Source organism: Acipenser ruthenus, chromosome 28 (assembly GCF_902713425.1).
Source record: "Acipenser ruthenus chromosome 28, fAciRut3.2 maternal haplotype, whole genome shotgun sequence".
In the NCBI taxonomy this organism is placed as follows: domain Eukaryota; kingdom Metazoa; phylum Chordata; class Actinopteri; order Acipenseriformes; family Acipenseridae; genus Acipenser; species Acipenser ruthenus.
Genome location: NC_081216.1, coordinates 6,008,368 through 6,022,142, shown reverse-complemented (window position 1 = coordinate 6,022,142; position 13,775 = coordinate 6,008,368). Strand labels below are relative to the sequence as shown.

The following is a 13,775-nucleotide window of genomic DNA, read 5'->3' as shown; positions in this document are numbered from 1 at the left end:
AATAAGGTGTGAAATCGATTTTGAAAAGACAAACCCGGTAAGGAAGTAACATGCATATCCCCCCCACCATGGATATAAAACAGATTGTGTGAACTGACTGCAACCAAGCAGTGGAGATTTAAGTCTTACCATGTGGGAAATAGAATATTAAAAATGTGACTGTCACACATTTTTGTTCCTAGAAGTGTGCTTGATCCATTCATTGGAGCAACTGAGGAGTACATAAACCTGCTATTCATTTTGCCCACTGTTCTGCCACTGATCCATTGGTTGTTTGCTGCCTCCTACAGTCCAAAACTGATGACAAGTAGTGCAACTCCTATTTTCTCAAGTGGATCTATTTATTGCAACATTTAAACAAACCCTCACAATACCTGTAAATAACAATCAATTAGCCAACCCAGTTAGAGAACTGAACTCAGGCAACACCCTCAAGAACTTGTTACAGATATATGGGTAGTATGGCTGCTACGATTAAACCGAAAATCGATAAATACTGGATAATCTATTAAATAAATAATTACATTTTTATAATCCGCATAGTTAATAACATTATTTAACCACCCAGCTGCCCATTTATTTTGCAATTTCCATGTCAAATTTTCTCTTTTTTGCAGATTTCTCTCAGCCATCAAATAAGCAATTTGGACAGTTTTAAAACAATGCTATATTTTTAAAAACACACTTTGTTATGAAAAACGGAAATATATTATTTCAATAGAACTTAAACAATAAAACTACAAGAATGTGTTTACAATTGTAGCATTATACAATATAAATAGGCTTGCTACTTTTCGATTTTAAATCGGTAAAGCCTGTTAAAACATCGAATTCACAGGCAGGGGGAGGGTGGAATCCTACATACATATAAACAAGATACTAGTCCTACAGTTCCACATCAGCATAAAAACCATTAGAAAGACCACAACAATCAGAGAGCAAACAAGTCAAACTAAACTCATCACAGCCACGGTCAGTCAGTAGTCCAAAATAAGGATAACAAAACGCAAATATTAGTCTAGCTAAGTGAGTGTGTTTTCAGGGTTTTTTTGTATTTGAAAGAAAATAATTGTTTGTTAACCCTTTGAGGTCCATTTATTCAACACCTGTCAGGCGCGTCAGATCTCATTTATTTTCACGCAAGCTGTTTATTTAACACACTCAGTATTGCATCTCCAGCCCTGTCCCACTCCTTGTTCTCTGTATTTATCACATATCTCTTCATAGTCGTGCATACTGATAAATCATCTCCCGATCACCTGATTTATCACCAAACTCCTTAATAATGCCATCCGAGTCAATATTTTATTACTATAACATCTCAAAAAGCTTGGCAAATGTAAGCGATTTTCTTTGAGCGCTGGATGTGGAAGCAGCTATCTTGTTTATGTCCTTGTTATGTCTGTGGTGACATAACAAGGACTCCGGATCCACCTCCATTTTTTTTCCGGCCTCTCTTGGCCATTGAAAGCTTTTCTCTGCTTTTTCCGGAAAAAAACGACTAGGGACCTGTGATTGATGCTTTTTTGATGATGTCGGACCCGGTCCGGAAAGGAATTTTAAACGTGACCGTATACGGTTAAAAAAAACATAAAATTACCAATCAATCAGTTTTATTGAAAACATAATAGTACTGACTGGAATCGAGCGACAATGTATGTGGGTGGTACAATCAGCGATATTTATTCGAATGATTATATTGTGTGTGCCCAATTAAATAGATTGCTATTTTGAAGCTTAACTGACAGGCCTAATGGGTAGGAAGTTTCATATATGCATCCCCATAGTGGAGAACAAACATTATAAACCATAGAGATACATTTTCCCCAAATGGGGTTGGGCCATTGTTTGCCCTGACCACAAGCTTTTAGAAGGTTTCTCAAGGGTTAATATTCAGAAACTGATGGCTTGACAAGCCTCTCAACTCTTCACTTTGTCCATAACTGTGGCTACAGCTCTCTTTATTGGTGACCACTTTCCCTTCATTTTGGCATTGCTGATACACTGATGACTTAGAGTAGCCTACCATCATGACTGCTATAACTACTGTGTTCTACTGCTGGTAGACCTTTGTCTTTCCTTATTTCTGGTAGACTGTTTGCCACTGTGCTGCTCCCACAACTATATGGTGCTGAAGGGACAACATGTTTCACGATTGCCAAACCCAACCAGGTAGACATGTCCTAATAAGAGGCCAGGCAGTGTATTCTGTATTTAAATATCTCCCCTACCTGCACTCTGGAGAAGGGCTCGATGACCCGGATGAGGTTCTGCTCCAGCAGGTTGTCGTAGAGCTTGGCGAGGTGGGTGCTGATGATGGGGTCGTCCCGCAGCTCCCCTCGGTACTCTGTCAGGGCCTAGGGAGGGGACAGAGCAGCAGGGTTAACACACACACACACACACACACACACACACACACACACACACACACACACACAGTACTTCTCTATAGTCATAACGATCCATATTTTAAAAATAATTGGTTTACTGAAATTCAGTTTATATATTATATATATATATATATATATATATATATATATATATATATATATATATATATATATATATATAAATATATATAGAAATTGTGTACCTGTATTTACAATCGCTGAGCATTATATACTGGTCCCAGTTAAAATAACCTTGTTAAGACTACCCTTGGAACATAGTGTGGCCCATGAAAACCCTGCTCCCAAAAAACAAAATCTATTTAAGATCAGTTCAGTTCTGAAACAGAAGATATACAGGGCTTAAAAAGGTATTGATTTTGAGAAAAACAGCTCTTCATAAAGTCTTAAGAATAACACAAACTAACAAAACATTCAGTATTGCTAATTTAACCTTTGCCTATCAATATTCAGACTACTGAAATACATGCGTATGTAATTCTAAAATTTTAAAAAAGTGTAACCTAGGAGGATCTGTAAGCCTTCATACAAATTATGACAATGATAATAGCTCATTGTAGAGCTCTAAAACTGTGAAAAAATAAAGTTAGGGAGTTAATATTAATTGATCTGGTCCTACCTTCTCGAAGTCTGCCAGCGACCGATTCTTGCTGGCTTGAGCCACACATTTCAGTGCGTCTGTCTGTAAATAGATGTTAACAGCTTAGGGAACTGTCTCAACAGATTGCCAACCAGACATATACAAACATGTTGGTTTTCCTTTTTTGTTCTATTGGTAATTCTGTCCTCGTGAAATGTGACTTTTAGTGATGAGCCTTTATTTTACCTTTGTAACATGGACCACTGAACAGAATATATTCTGTAAACTGCTCAACTGGCACCTGCTGTTGAAGTGGCTGCTTTGCCATTGCTCTCAGCTAGAAAACAGATCATATCATGCTATACTACTGCTCCATTTAAAAATGGGGGCAATGCCCTTAAGTAACTATGTAAACAACTAAATTGAACAGCTTGGATTTGTTTATTGAATTATTGTTCTTTAGCAGTCAAACACACTGTGGAAACAAAAGCTTTGATCCTTGGCAGTATGTCTACATATTGAAATTGTCAAAACTAAACCCAGCACACCTACCATTCTTTCAATGCAGTTTCCTTGAATTGCTCAACCAAGGTTTATAATTTTCATGCAAAGCACAGAATACTCAATCTGCCAATTTGTGTCATGCCTAGAAAAGCACCATGGCCACGCAATCTGCAATGAGTGGTGAGTGGCTTTAATTGGGGCAGCAAATTATTTGTGGTAATTAATGCACTACTTTGTGTAGAGCAAAATTGCTTTTCCAGACGGATTAGGGATGTGCCACATTAGAGTGTCAAATTGCTCTGCTAATCCAGCCATTTCACACCCACATAACTGTGATATTATGTCCTTGGTGAAGGACACAGAGAAGATGCACTTAACTCTTTATGTGTGTTAAGGAGAAGCAATATGGCCAGAGGAGATGAGCGGCTAAAGCAAGGAGGAGAGCAGTACACAGTACTTAACGTGAAATAAGAGTCTATTACCACAAGGTGCCAATTGATAAGCAAGAAAAACCAACAACAAAAAAGGCCTTCCATAAACTAGGAAAAAAGAAGAAAAAAAAAATTAAAAAATAAACACTATTAACCCTAGCCAGTCACTCAATTCTGATTTAGCTAGATTTGGTGTCACCTGGGGCCGTATTCTTGAAACATTAAGAAAAAAAATCTTAAATCCAACTTTTTTATTTATTTATTTTTTAAATGTCAACTTTTTTTCTTAAATTGCTTTAACTTTAAGCTAACTAAACTCTTGTCTTAAAATAATTAGCTCTTGGGAGGTATGTTTAAGAAATACATAATGTTTTTATAGTTTAATAAAGAAACGCAGCAGTGTGGAGTAGTGGTTAGGGCTCTGGACTCTTGACCGGAGGGTCGTGGGTTCAATCCCAGGTGAGGGACACTGCTGCTGTACCCTTGAGCAAGGTACTTTACCTAGATTGCTCCAGTAAAAACCCAAATGTATAAATGGGTAATTGTATGTAAAAAATAATGTTATATCTTGTAACAATTGTAAGTCGCCCTGGATAAGGGTGTCTGTCTGCTAAGAAATAAATAATTATATAATTTTATATATATATATATATATATATATATATATATATATATATATATATATATATATATATATATATATATATATACACACAGTGTCTATAGAAAGTCTAAACCCCCTTTCAAAATGTTCACCTTTTGTTGCCTTATAGCCTGGAATTAAAATGCATTAAAATAGTTTTTTTTTCATTCATCTACATATCCTACCCCACAACTTCCAAGTGAAAAAAATATTTTAGAAATTTGTAGAAAATTAAATAAAAACTGAAATAGCTTGGTTGGATAAGTGTCCACCCCCCTTGTAATAGCAATCCTAAATTAACTCGGGTGTAACCAATCGCCTTCAAAATCACACACCAAGTTAAGTGGCCTCCACCTGTGTTAAATTGTGATTCACATGATTTCAGGATAAATTCAGCACTTCCTGTAGGTTCCATCTGCTGGGTAGTGCATTTCAAAGCAAAGACTCAAACATGAGTACCAAGGCGCTTTCAGAAGAACTCCGGGACAAAGTTGTTGAAAGGCACAGATCAGGAGATGGGTATAAAAAAATATCAAAGGCCTTGAATATCCCTTGAAGCACGTTCAAGACGATTATTAAGAAGTGGAAGGTGTATGGCACCACCAAGACCCTGCCTAGATCAGGCCGTCCCTCCAAACTGGATGACCAAACAAGAAGGAGACTGATCAGAGAGGCTACCAAGAGGCCAATGGCAACTTTGCAAGAGCTACAGGCTTTTATGGCCAAGACTGGTCAAAGTGTGCATGTGACAACAATATCCCAAGCACTCCACAAATCTGGCCTGTATGGTAGGGTGGCAAGAAGGAAGCCATTACTCAAGAAAGCCCACCTTGAATCCTGTTTGAAGTATGCAAAAAAAACACTCAGGAGATTCTGTAGCCATGTGGCAAAAAGTTTTGTGGTCTGACGAAACTAAAATGGAACTTTTTGGCCTAAATGCAAAGCATTATGTTTTGCGCAAACCCAACACAGCGCATCACCCAAAGAACACCATCCCTACTGTGAAGCATGGTGGTGGCAGCATCATGTTATGGGGGTGTTTCTCATCGGCAGGGACTGGGGCACTTGTCAGGATGGAAGGGAAAATCAATGGAGCAAAGTACAGAGAAGTTCTTGAGGAAAACCCGCTGCCCTCTGCAAGAAAGCTGAAACTGGGACGGAAGTTCACCTTTCAGCATGACAACAACCCAAAGCACACAGCCAAAGCTACACTGGAGTGGCTAAGGAACAAAAAGGTAAATGTCCTTGAGTGGCCCAGTCAGAGCCCTGAACTAAATCCAATCGAAAATGTGTGGCATGACGAAGACTGCTGTCCATCAACGCTCCCCAAGGAACTTAACAGAGCTTGAACAGTTTTGTAAAGAAGAATGGTCAAATATTGCCAAATCTAGGTGTGCAAAGTTGGTAGAGACCTATCCCAACAGACTCACAGCTGTAATTGCTGCCAAAGGTGCTTCCACACAAAGGTGCTTCCACCATTAACTCGGGGGGTGGAGACTTATCCAATGATGATCTTTCAGTTTTGTAATTAATATATAATTCTCAATGAAAAACTTTTTTCCCTTTAACAGTGTGGAGTATGGTGTGTATGGTGATAAGTGGAAACAAATCCTCATTTAAATGCATGAGGCTCTGAGGCACTGACACAACAAAATGTGAATATATAGACCTAAATCATGGTATAACTAACAATGCAATTGTTTTAAGGATTATTTTTGATATCCTTAATATCAATTAATGAAAATATGTATGCAATGTGTATGACATATTGATGAGATGTGTATGAATTGAAATGACGACACAAAAATAGGAGGAGTGGCAAACACTGTTGCAGCAGCAAAGGTCATTCAAAATGATCTAGACAGCATTCAGAACTTGGCACACACATGGCAAATGGCATTTAAGAGAGAAAAGTGTAAAGTATTGCATGCAGGCAATAAAAATGTGCATTATAAATATCATATGGGAGATACTGAAATTGAAGAAGGGAACTATGAAAAAGACCTAGGAGTTTATGTTGACTCGGAAATGTCTTCATCTAGACAATGCGGGGAAGCTATAAAAAAGGCCAACAAGATGCTCAGCTATATTGTGAGAAATGTTGAATTTAAATCAAGGGAAGTAATGTTAAAACTTTACAATGCATTAGTAAGACCTCATCTAGAATATTGTGTTCAGTTCTGGTCACCTCGTTACAAAAAGGATATTGGTGCTCTAGAAAGAGTGCAAAGAAGAGCAACCAGAATTATCCCGGATTTAAAAGGCATGTTGTATGCAGACAGGCTAAAATAATTGAATCTGTTCAGTCTTGAACAAAGAAGACTACGCAGTGATCTGATTCAAACATTCAAAATTCTAAAAGGTATTGACAATGTCGACCTAGGGGACTTTTTTGACCTGAAAAAAGAAACAAGGACCAGGGGTCACAAAATGGAGATTAGATAAAGGGGCATTCAGAACAGAAAATAGGAGGCACTTTTTTTACACAGAGAATTGTGAGGGTCTGGAACCAACTCCCCAGTAATGTTGTCGAAGCTGACACCCTGGGATCTTTCAAGAAGCTGCTTGATGAGATTCTGGGATCAATAAGCACTAACAACCAAACAAGCAAGATGGACTGAATGGCCTCCTTTCGTTTGTAAACGTTCTTATGTTCTTATGAATGTTTTATTTAAAACATTGCAATTTTGTAGAATGCAGGCCTTGTGGTTGATCTTACAAGACGCAGAGAAGACAAACGTGAGAGTGAGAGGAGAGTCGGCATCACTTCAGGGATTTAGAAATGCCACAAAATGACCTTGCCTTTTAGTCAGTGATTGACAGGTCACTGCAGCTAACTTACGTATTAACTTTGTTTTGCTTTTACAGGTTACAAAAAGGAAAATACATAATAAATAAAAACATATATTTTACTGTTATTTATATGTTAAACACCAACGGCAGCCAATGGTCAGCGCAAGGAGGAGGGATGAACTTAAACTCTTTGCTTTAACTACAGCTTAAGCATCAATTGTCATTATACATCTTTAGTAGCTGTTTTTACCCTTAAGAATCTGATCTATTTGCCCGACTACAATCTAGTCACCGGGGTTATCTCCATTTTTGGAAGCCATAGTCCTAAGGACAGATCAGCAAGCAGATTCCCCAGGTAGAAGCACGATTTTTGGTCACAAAAAAAAACACAAACAACTCCGTACTGCTGCTGCAAGTTGGGCCACGATCATTTTTTTACAGCTGTATTTCTAAGAAGTTGAGTACTAGAACGCGAATCACAGCATCCCCATTTAGTTAAAAAGCCTGTCACTGACCATTATTGATACAGCCATTTTATTGTTTTATTTCGGTTTAGATTTGCCAGAATGTATAAGAGGATCAAAATAAATTGCTCAGATGAAACTAGCAGAAGCCTGCATTCATATTAATATTATGCAAACGAGGACTGATTTGCATGGTTTATTTATTTTAGTAATGTGCTATGTAATACATACAGGTATAAATAAATAAATACATAAATTAATTAATGTAGTGTGTTTAGCGAAATCACAATACATGTATTTTAAACCCAGTTTACTAGCATTAGGCCTATATTACTCAAGAATATTTTTCTTAGACAATATAAGAAATTTAGGAATATCGTAAGAAATTGAAGAATTGAACTTAAAAGCAATCTTAGGAAGATTGTAACTATTTTCATACAAACTTTAAGTTTTGTCCAAAGAAGACTTTCAAGAACACGACCCCTGCTCCTCAGCAACCCTTCAGAGCACTCTAGATGTTCCCCTTTAAGACCAGTGGTGCGCAAACTTCTTATATGCCACCCCCATTTCTTAGCATACATATGTTTTAACTAGTGCTGGGACAAATCTCCAAATATTCTAACATATATCTTTTGGCACGTATTCAGATACAAAAATCAGATGTTCTTATTTGCTAGAAATGACAAATACCTTGCACTTATTTACTATCTCACCAGAAGTTGCATGACAGTTTCAAAATGGCAAATGAAAGGGCTCTGTGTGATATGTGAGATTCATCTATATAAAAAAAACAAACACAGGATCAACACAGCAGCTCTTGAGTCTCTATTTAAAAGTTTTAGACAGCAAAACGTAAACAAACCAGATCTCTATGGAAGGCCATCGGGGTCAAAAAAGCATTGTGCTGCTTTAGAGCAAGTCAGACTCTCATGGGACAGAAAAAAAGGCAAGCACGTCATTCTGAAATGTCTCACTTAAAGCAGTGCCCAACTTGTAGTGATTTTTATATAGATTGTATATATTATTTTGCTGTTTGACTTATGTGGAATGTAATTTTCATTTTACAACACCATTTCCAAGTTTGTTTTATTTGAAATGTTTAAAGCTAAATTTCAGTTTTCGTTTGCTTGTTCAGCTACAAAAAGGCACATGTAAACCTCATGTTATTACTTTATGAAAACATGTCTATGGCCACTGTTTACTATGAAGAAACAGCAAGGAAAATGCGGTGTCAAATTTATGTATTATTTATTTCGGGAATAAACCAAACAACTTTTATCTTGAACTGCTATTTGGCATCCTTTGTTTTGTAGTTAATTCACAGGGCCTACACAACATATTATTCTTTACTCCTGGGATATTTTTCTACTTTAGCGTGCTACATGTTGTAACGCCTTGCTGTAAAATAAAGGCACACACATGGGCCACGCCCCTTTGCTGCTATGCTGTCCGTTCCGAGCAATATAATGGCTTTTATTACTTTTTGAAAACAAAACGTATATCCAAACAATTTAAAATTATGAGTATCTAAACATGAAAATCACGTGTTCGTCCCAGCACTAATTTTAACAGATGTTTACCTGGATTTAATGTAAAATCGTGTATTTTATCCTAGATTTAATGACAAAAAGTCAAGATTTAGCCAAATAGATAAATGTTAACACATTCTTAGTTTTGAAATGTGTAGTTTCAGTTACAATTTATGAATGTTGAAAACGCGTATCACAAATTCAAACACTTAGCGATTAAACATTTACCTAACAGATACATTTGAAAAACATTATCGTTCAGCAATTAAATCTGAAAAAATAAATCTGGGTTTTCACAAAATATATATTTTGCCCAGTGACACATTTGATTTCCATTGATGCTGCAGAGCTGCCCTTACACTCCAAGAGCCAATCCCTCTGCTTCCCCGCCTCCTCTGCATACAATGTAAAGAAAAATTACACATTTCAAATTTTATAAGAATGTGTTTGTTAACATTTACGTATTTAGATAAATCTGGACTTTGTGGTTAAATCTAGGAAACATATGTGATTTACATTAAATCCGGGGAAAAAACTGTTAAGTGTATTAGTGCTTTTTTAAATGTTTTTTTATTATACACTTGTCTCCCCACACATGGAAGCCACCATTTCGGCTCTGTTCACTGCCGTTTCACTGACACTCACCACTTCAAAACATAATATCTCCGGTTCTACAAGTACTAGAGTGATCGCCAACGGCTCAATTGAAAAGCTAAGAACTTGGGACTTATTAGCTGTCCTTTATGTATATATAAAAAGATTTCTATCCTTTTGTCTGTGTGTTCTTATAGTGATGAGCTTCAACGCTATTGATTTGAATAGTTTTTTTACCCCACACATTGTTACCACAACTCAGTCTTGACTTCACATGCCATATTGATAAAATTAACAAAAAAAATATTGAACAGAGGTGGGGGTGAGGACACTGTTGCTTACTCATACAGCTTTAATTTCAGTTAAAATATTCTATACAGCTCCTCTCCGATACTGGTCTACTTCTCCTGAGAAATATACAAACAAGGTATTTGTAGAGATGCCGGCAGTTGCAGAGCGCATACTGACTGATGCTCCTGTCAGCACAAAAAAAAAAAGAAAATAGTGCTCGACACTCTCAGGGTACAACTTTTAATATGAAATGGAAATGAGTGAAATTTGAAAACACACTTACGCTTAAAAGACAAATTCAAAGGGTGCCAAAGATGAATTCCTCTTAAGTTCCAGTGATTAGATGGGCAAAGTTGCATATAAATAGTCAATAAACAGACAGATAACCCCTCTCGTTCCTACCTGTCGTCCTGCATATCGCAGAGCTAGTTTTCCACTTATCAAGGCCTGCACCTCCTCTGGGCTATAAGGCGAAAAAAAAAAAGTGGATAAAGTGCCTGCAAAGGTCTGATTGAAGCCTTCCTTCGTCATTATGGAGGTAAAACAAGTCTAACGATGGATAACCTCTGTTAAAATGGCATGCTCAATTAAGCACTATAGCATGACAGGGTATAAGTCATTGTGGGATACCGACACCCCTCAGTGAGTATATAGGGTTATAGGATGGTGAACATCTGTATATGGGGGCAATATCAGCACTAGAAGTGAGGTGCCAATACACCCCATACACAGGTAGCTCGCAGTCCAATAAATCTATTACATACTGCTTTATTATTAATACACAAGTAAAAAAATCAGCTATATTTGTTTTCTAATCAATACCAACCTTTATTTAGTCAATTGTGATTTTCATTGAAAAGCGGGAAAAGGTTGACAAACAAAATAACGTTAAGTGGCTGAGGTACACAGATAAATCGTCAAGGGGCTCCTGAGTGGCTTAGGTTGGCAGGGCAATCCACGGTTCACCGCGCACCAGTGACCCCTGTGGCTGATAGGGTGCCTGCGGGTCTGCTTTGGAGCCATTCAGATCTGTGTTGTCCTCCGGCACTATAGCTCTGATGGCTTTGATGTGGATCCACAGTGCGAAAAAAGATGATTTGGCAGGGACACGTTTCGGAGGACACGTGTGTCAGCCACCGTTTCCCCGAGTCGCCAGGGGGTTGCTGCGGTGAACCGGGATTAATAACACAACTGGCGATTCCAGATAGGGGAGAAATGGGGTAAAAAATCAATGGCAACGACTACATTTAAAATAATAATAAATAAATAAAAGCAGGTGACGTCAACTGAAACGTGCCGATATGGAGAATACAAGATGTAAAAACTGAAAACACCGTGGCTGATGTCATGAATCTCTCTGTGATGTGTTGTGGAATACAGCAGGCCAAAGGTGCACACTGGATGGCTTAAAGATCTTCGGCAGTCTATAATTTGCAATATCCCACAATGACACACCTTGTAATGCTATATTATGATTATACAATGGTGCAGTAATTTTAAGTTAAAAACTACTAACAAAAATAGGTTTAAAGAGCACTACAGTAATGTCCTGATAACACCACAGTGATGACATCACATAGCCCATTGAAATGAACAGGAGAACAATCCTTGCCATTGTATAATATTAAACTACTGTCCATTAAAAGCAAGTAATAATGAACCACTCTTGTTGTCACAAATGAAGGTCTTTAGGATGGAACCCTTCTAACACACAGACACAAGATAATTGCAGCATGGTTGTATAAGAGAAGGCTAGATTCACCTATTGACATAAATAAAATGACTTTTTTTCTTGGCTAAAACTACTTACAAGTTAAGCATGATCTTGCAGAGAAGCATGTACTTGAGGGCTGTGATGGCCCGGGGGCTGTCAATAGAATCATACCCCTCAAACGCCTCGTAGAAATAGGAGTAGGCAGTTTTCCAGTCCTTCTCCTCCGCTGCATGGATGATCCCTACAGAAGTAGGAGTGGACAAGTACATCACAGTTAGAAGCAGTAAGGAGGAATTACATCTTTAAATTACATCTTGAATTGCTTTAATTCAGAAAACACTGCAGCTTAAAAGTCTAACAGCTGCGTGTCTTTTTCTGATAACAAGCTGAAACTTGGAGCAGCTGATTCAAATTCGCCGCCGTTCTGAGACACGGGGGAGGGGCGGAGCCAGCAGCAAACAAACAAAAGGCAGCCAGTGTTCACTGCGACAGCGTGTGAAGCGACAGCGTGGGAGAAGTACGAGTGGACGAGTACATCACAGTTAGAAGCAGTTTGAAAGCAGGTTGACAGCTGCAGAAGCTAAACTGAACTTCCAAAAAAAAAAAAAAAAAAAAAAAATGCCAGTAATCTGTGACAACTGCATGATGTGGGAAATCCGAGAAAACCCAACAGAGCTCAACCAAGTGTGTGTAAAGTGCCGCACGATCCAGGACTTGCTTCAACGAGTAAGTCTGTTAGAAATGAAGCTGGAGGAAATGAGACAGCAACAGGAGCTTGAGGATCTGACACACCCACAATTCATGGAAGCCTGCACCCTTAGCAGACTGAAAGCCACCAGGAAAACAGCTGGGTTCAGATAGGCAGAAGCAGGGAAAAAAAGAAACTTCAAACACAGCCACCAGAAATCCAAACATCCAACAAATTTGAGCCACTTCAAACTTTTGATGACCAAAACCAACATCAAGAGAACGAAAGGAACAACATCCCGGACCCTATAAACAGTGCCTGCCAGGCAGCAAAAAGAAGGGAGGTCATGATTGCTGGGGACTCCATACTGAGAAACACAGCAAGTTCAGTTTGCAGTTTGGACCCTCTCACTACAACAGTGTGCTATCTTCCAGAAGCCTGTCAAGCACATCACTGAGGACATGGACAGGCTCCTAGAACGAACAGGAGACGACCCGGTAGTAGTCGCCCACATTGGTACAAACAATATTGAAAGAGACAGGCCAAGATCTCTGCAAAACAAATTCAGAGAGCTAGGAAGGAAATTAAAAGACAAAGACCAAAACTGTGGTATTTTCTGGGATACTGCCGGCACCTTGCAAAGGAGCATACAGACAGCTGGAAATACATAATCAAAACGCTTGGCTCAAATCGTGGTGCACACAGGAAGACTTCACCTTTCTTGAACATTGGAGCGCATTCTACAACAAGGACTATCTATATAGACGGGACGAACTGCACTTACACAAAAAGGGAACCAATCTACTCGGAGAAAGAATCCTTGAGGAGGTCCAGAAGCATTTAAACTAGAAAGGAAGGGGAGAGAAAACAAAAAAAACAGAAGGGAGACCACATCAAAACAAGGGCAACAACTCAGGTAAGACAGCTATTAAATGTATTTATCTTAATGCTAGAAGTCTCAGAAACAAAATGTTAGAACTTGAAGCTACTGCACTAACAAGTAACTACGATGTGATAGGTGTTACAGAAACTTGGTTGCCTGAGAGTGATGGAGTCGAATATAATATTAGTGGGTACACAGTGTATAGGAAAGACAGGCAGGACAGAAGGGGCGGTAGGGTAGCGCTATACATAAG

General features: G+C 38.3%; 1 protein-coding gene across 2 annotated transcripts in view; it reads right to left on the bottom strand.

Moving 5' to 3' along the window:
- psmd11b (proteasome 26S subunit, non-ATPase 11b) overlaps window positions 1-13,775 on the bottom strand; it is a 47,490-nt gene that overhangs the window by 3,630 nt on the left and 30,085 nt on the right. For both annotated transcript variants that reach the window (XM_059002739.1, XM_034057853.3), the window contains 4 exons: window positions 12,048-12,192; window positions 10,640-10,700; window positions 3,028-3,090; window positions 2,232-2,357 (listed from right to left, as the gene is read on the bottom strand). In XM_059002739.1, coding sequence (XP_058858722.1) covers window positions 2,232-2,357; window positions 3,028-3,090; window positions 10,640-10,700; window positions 12,048-12,192 — 395 coding nt within the window. The remainder of the gene's footprint in view (window positions 1-2,231; window positions 2,358-3,027; window positions 3,091-10,639; window positions 10,701-12,047; window positions 12,193-13,775) is intronic.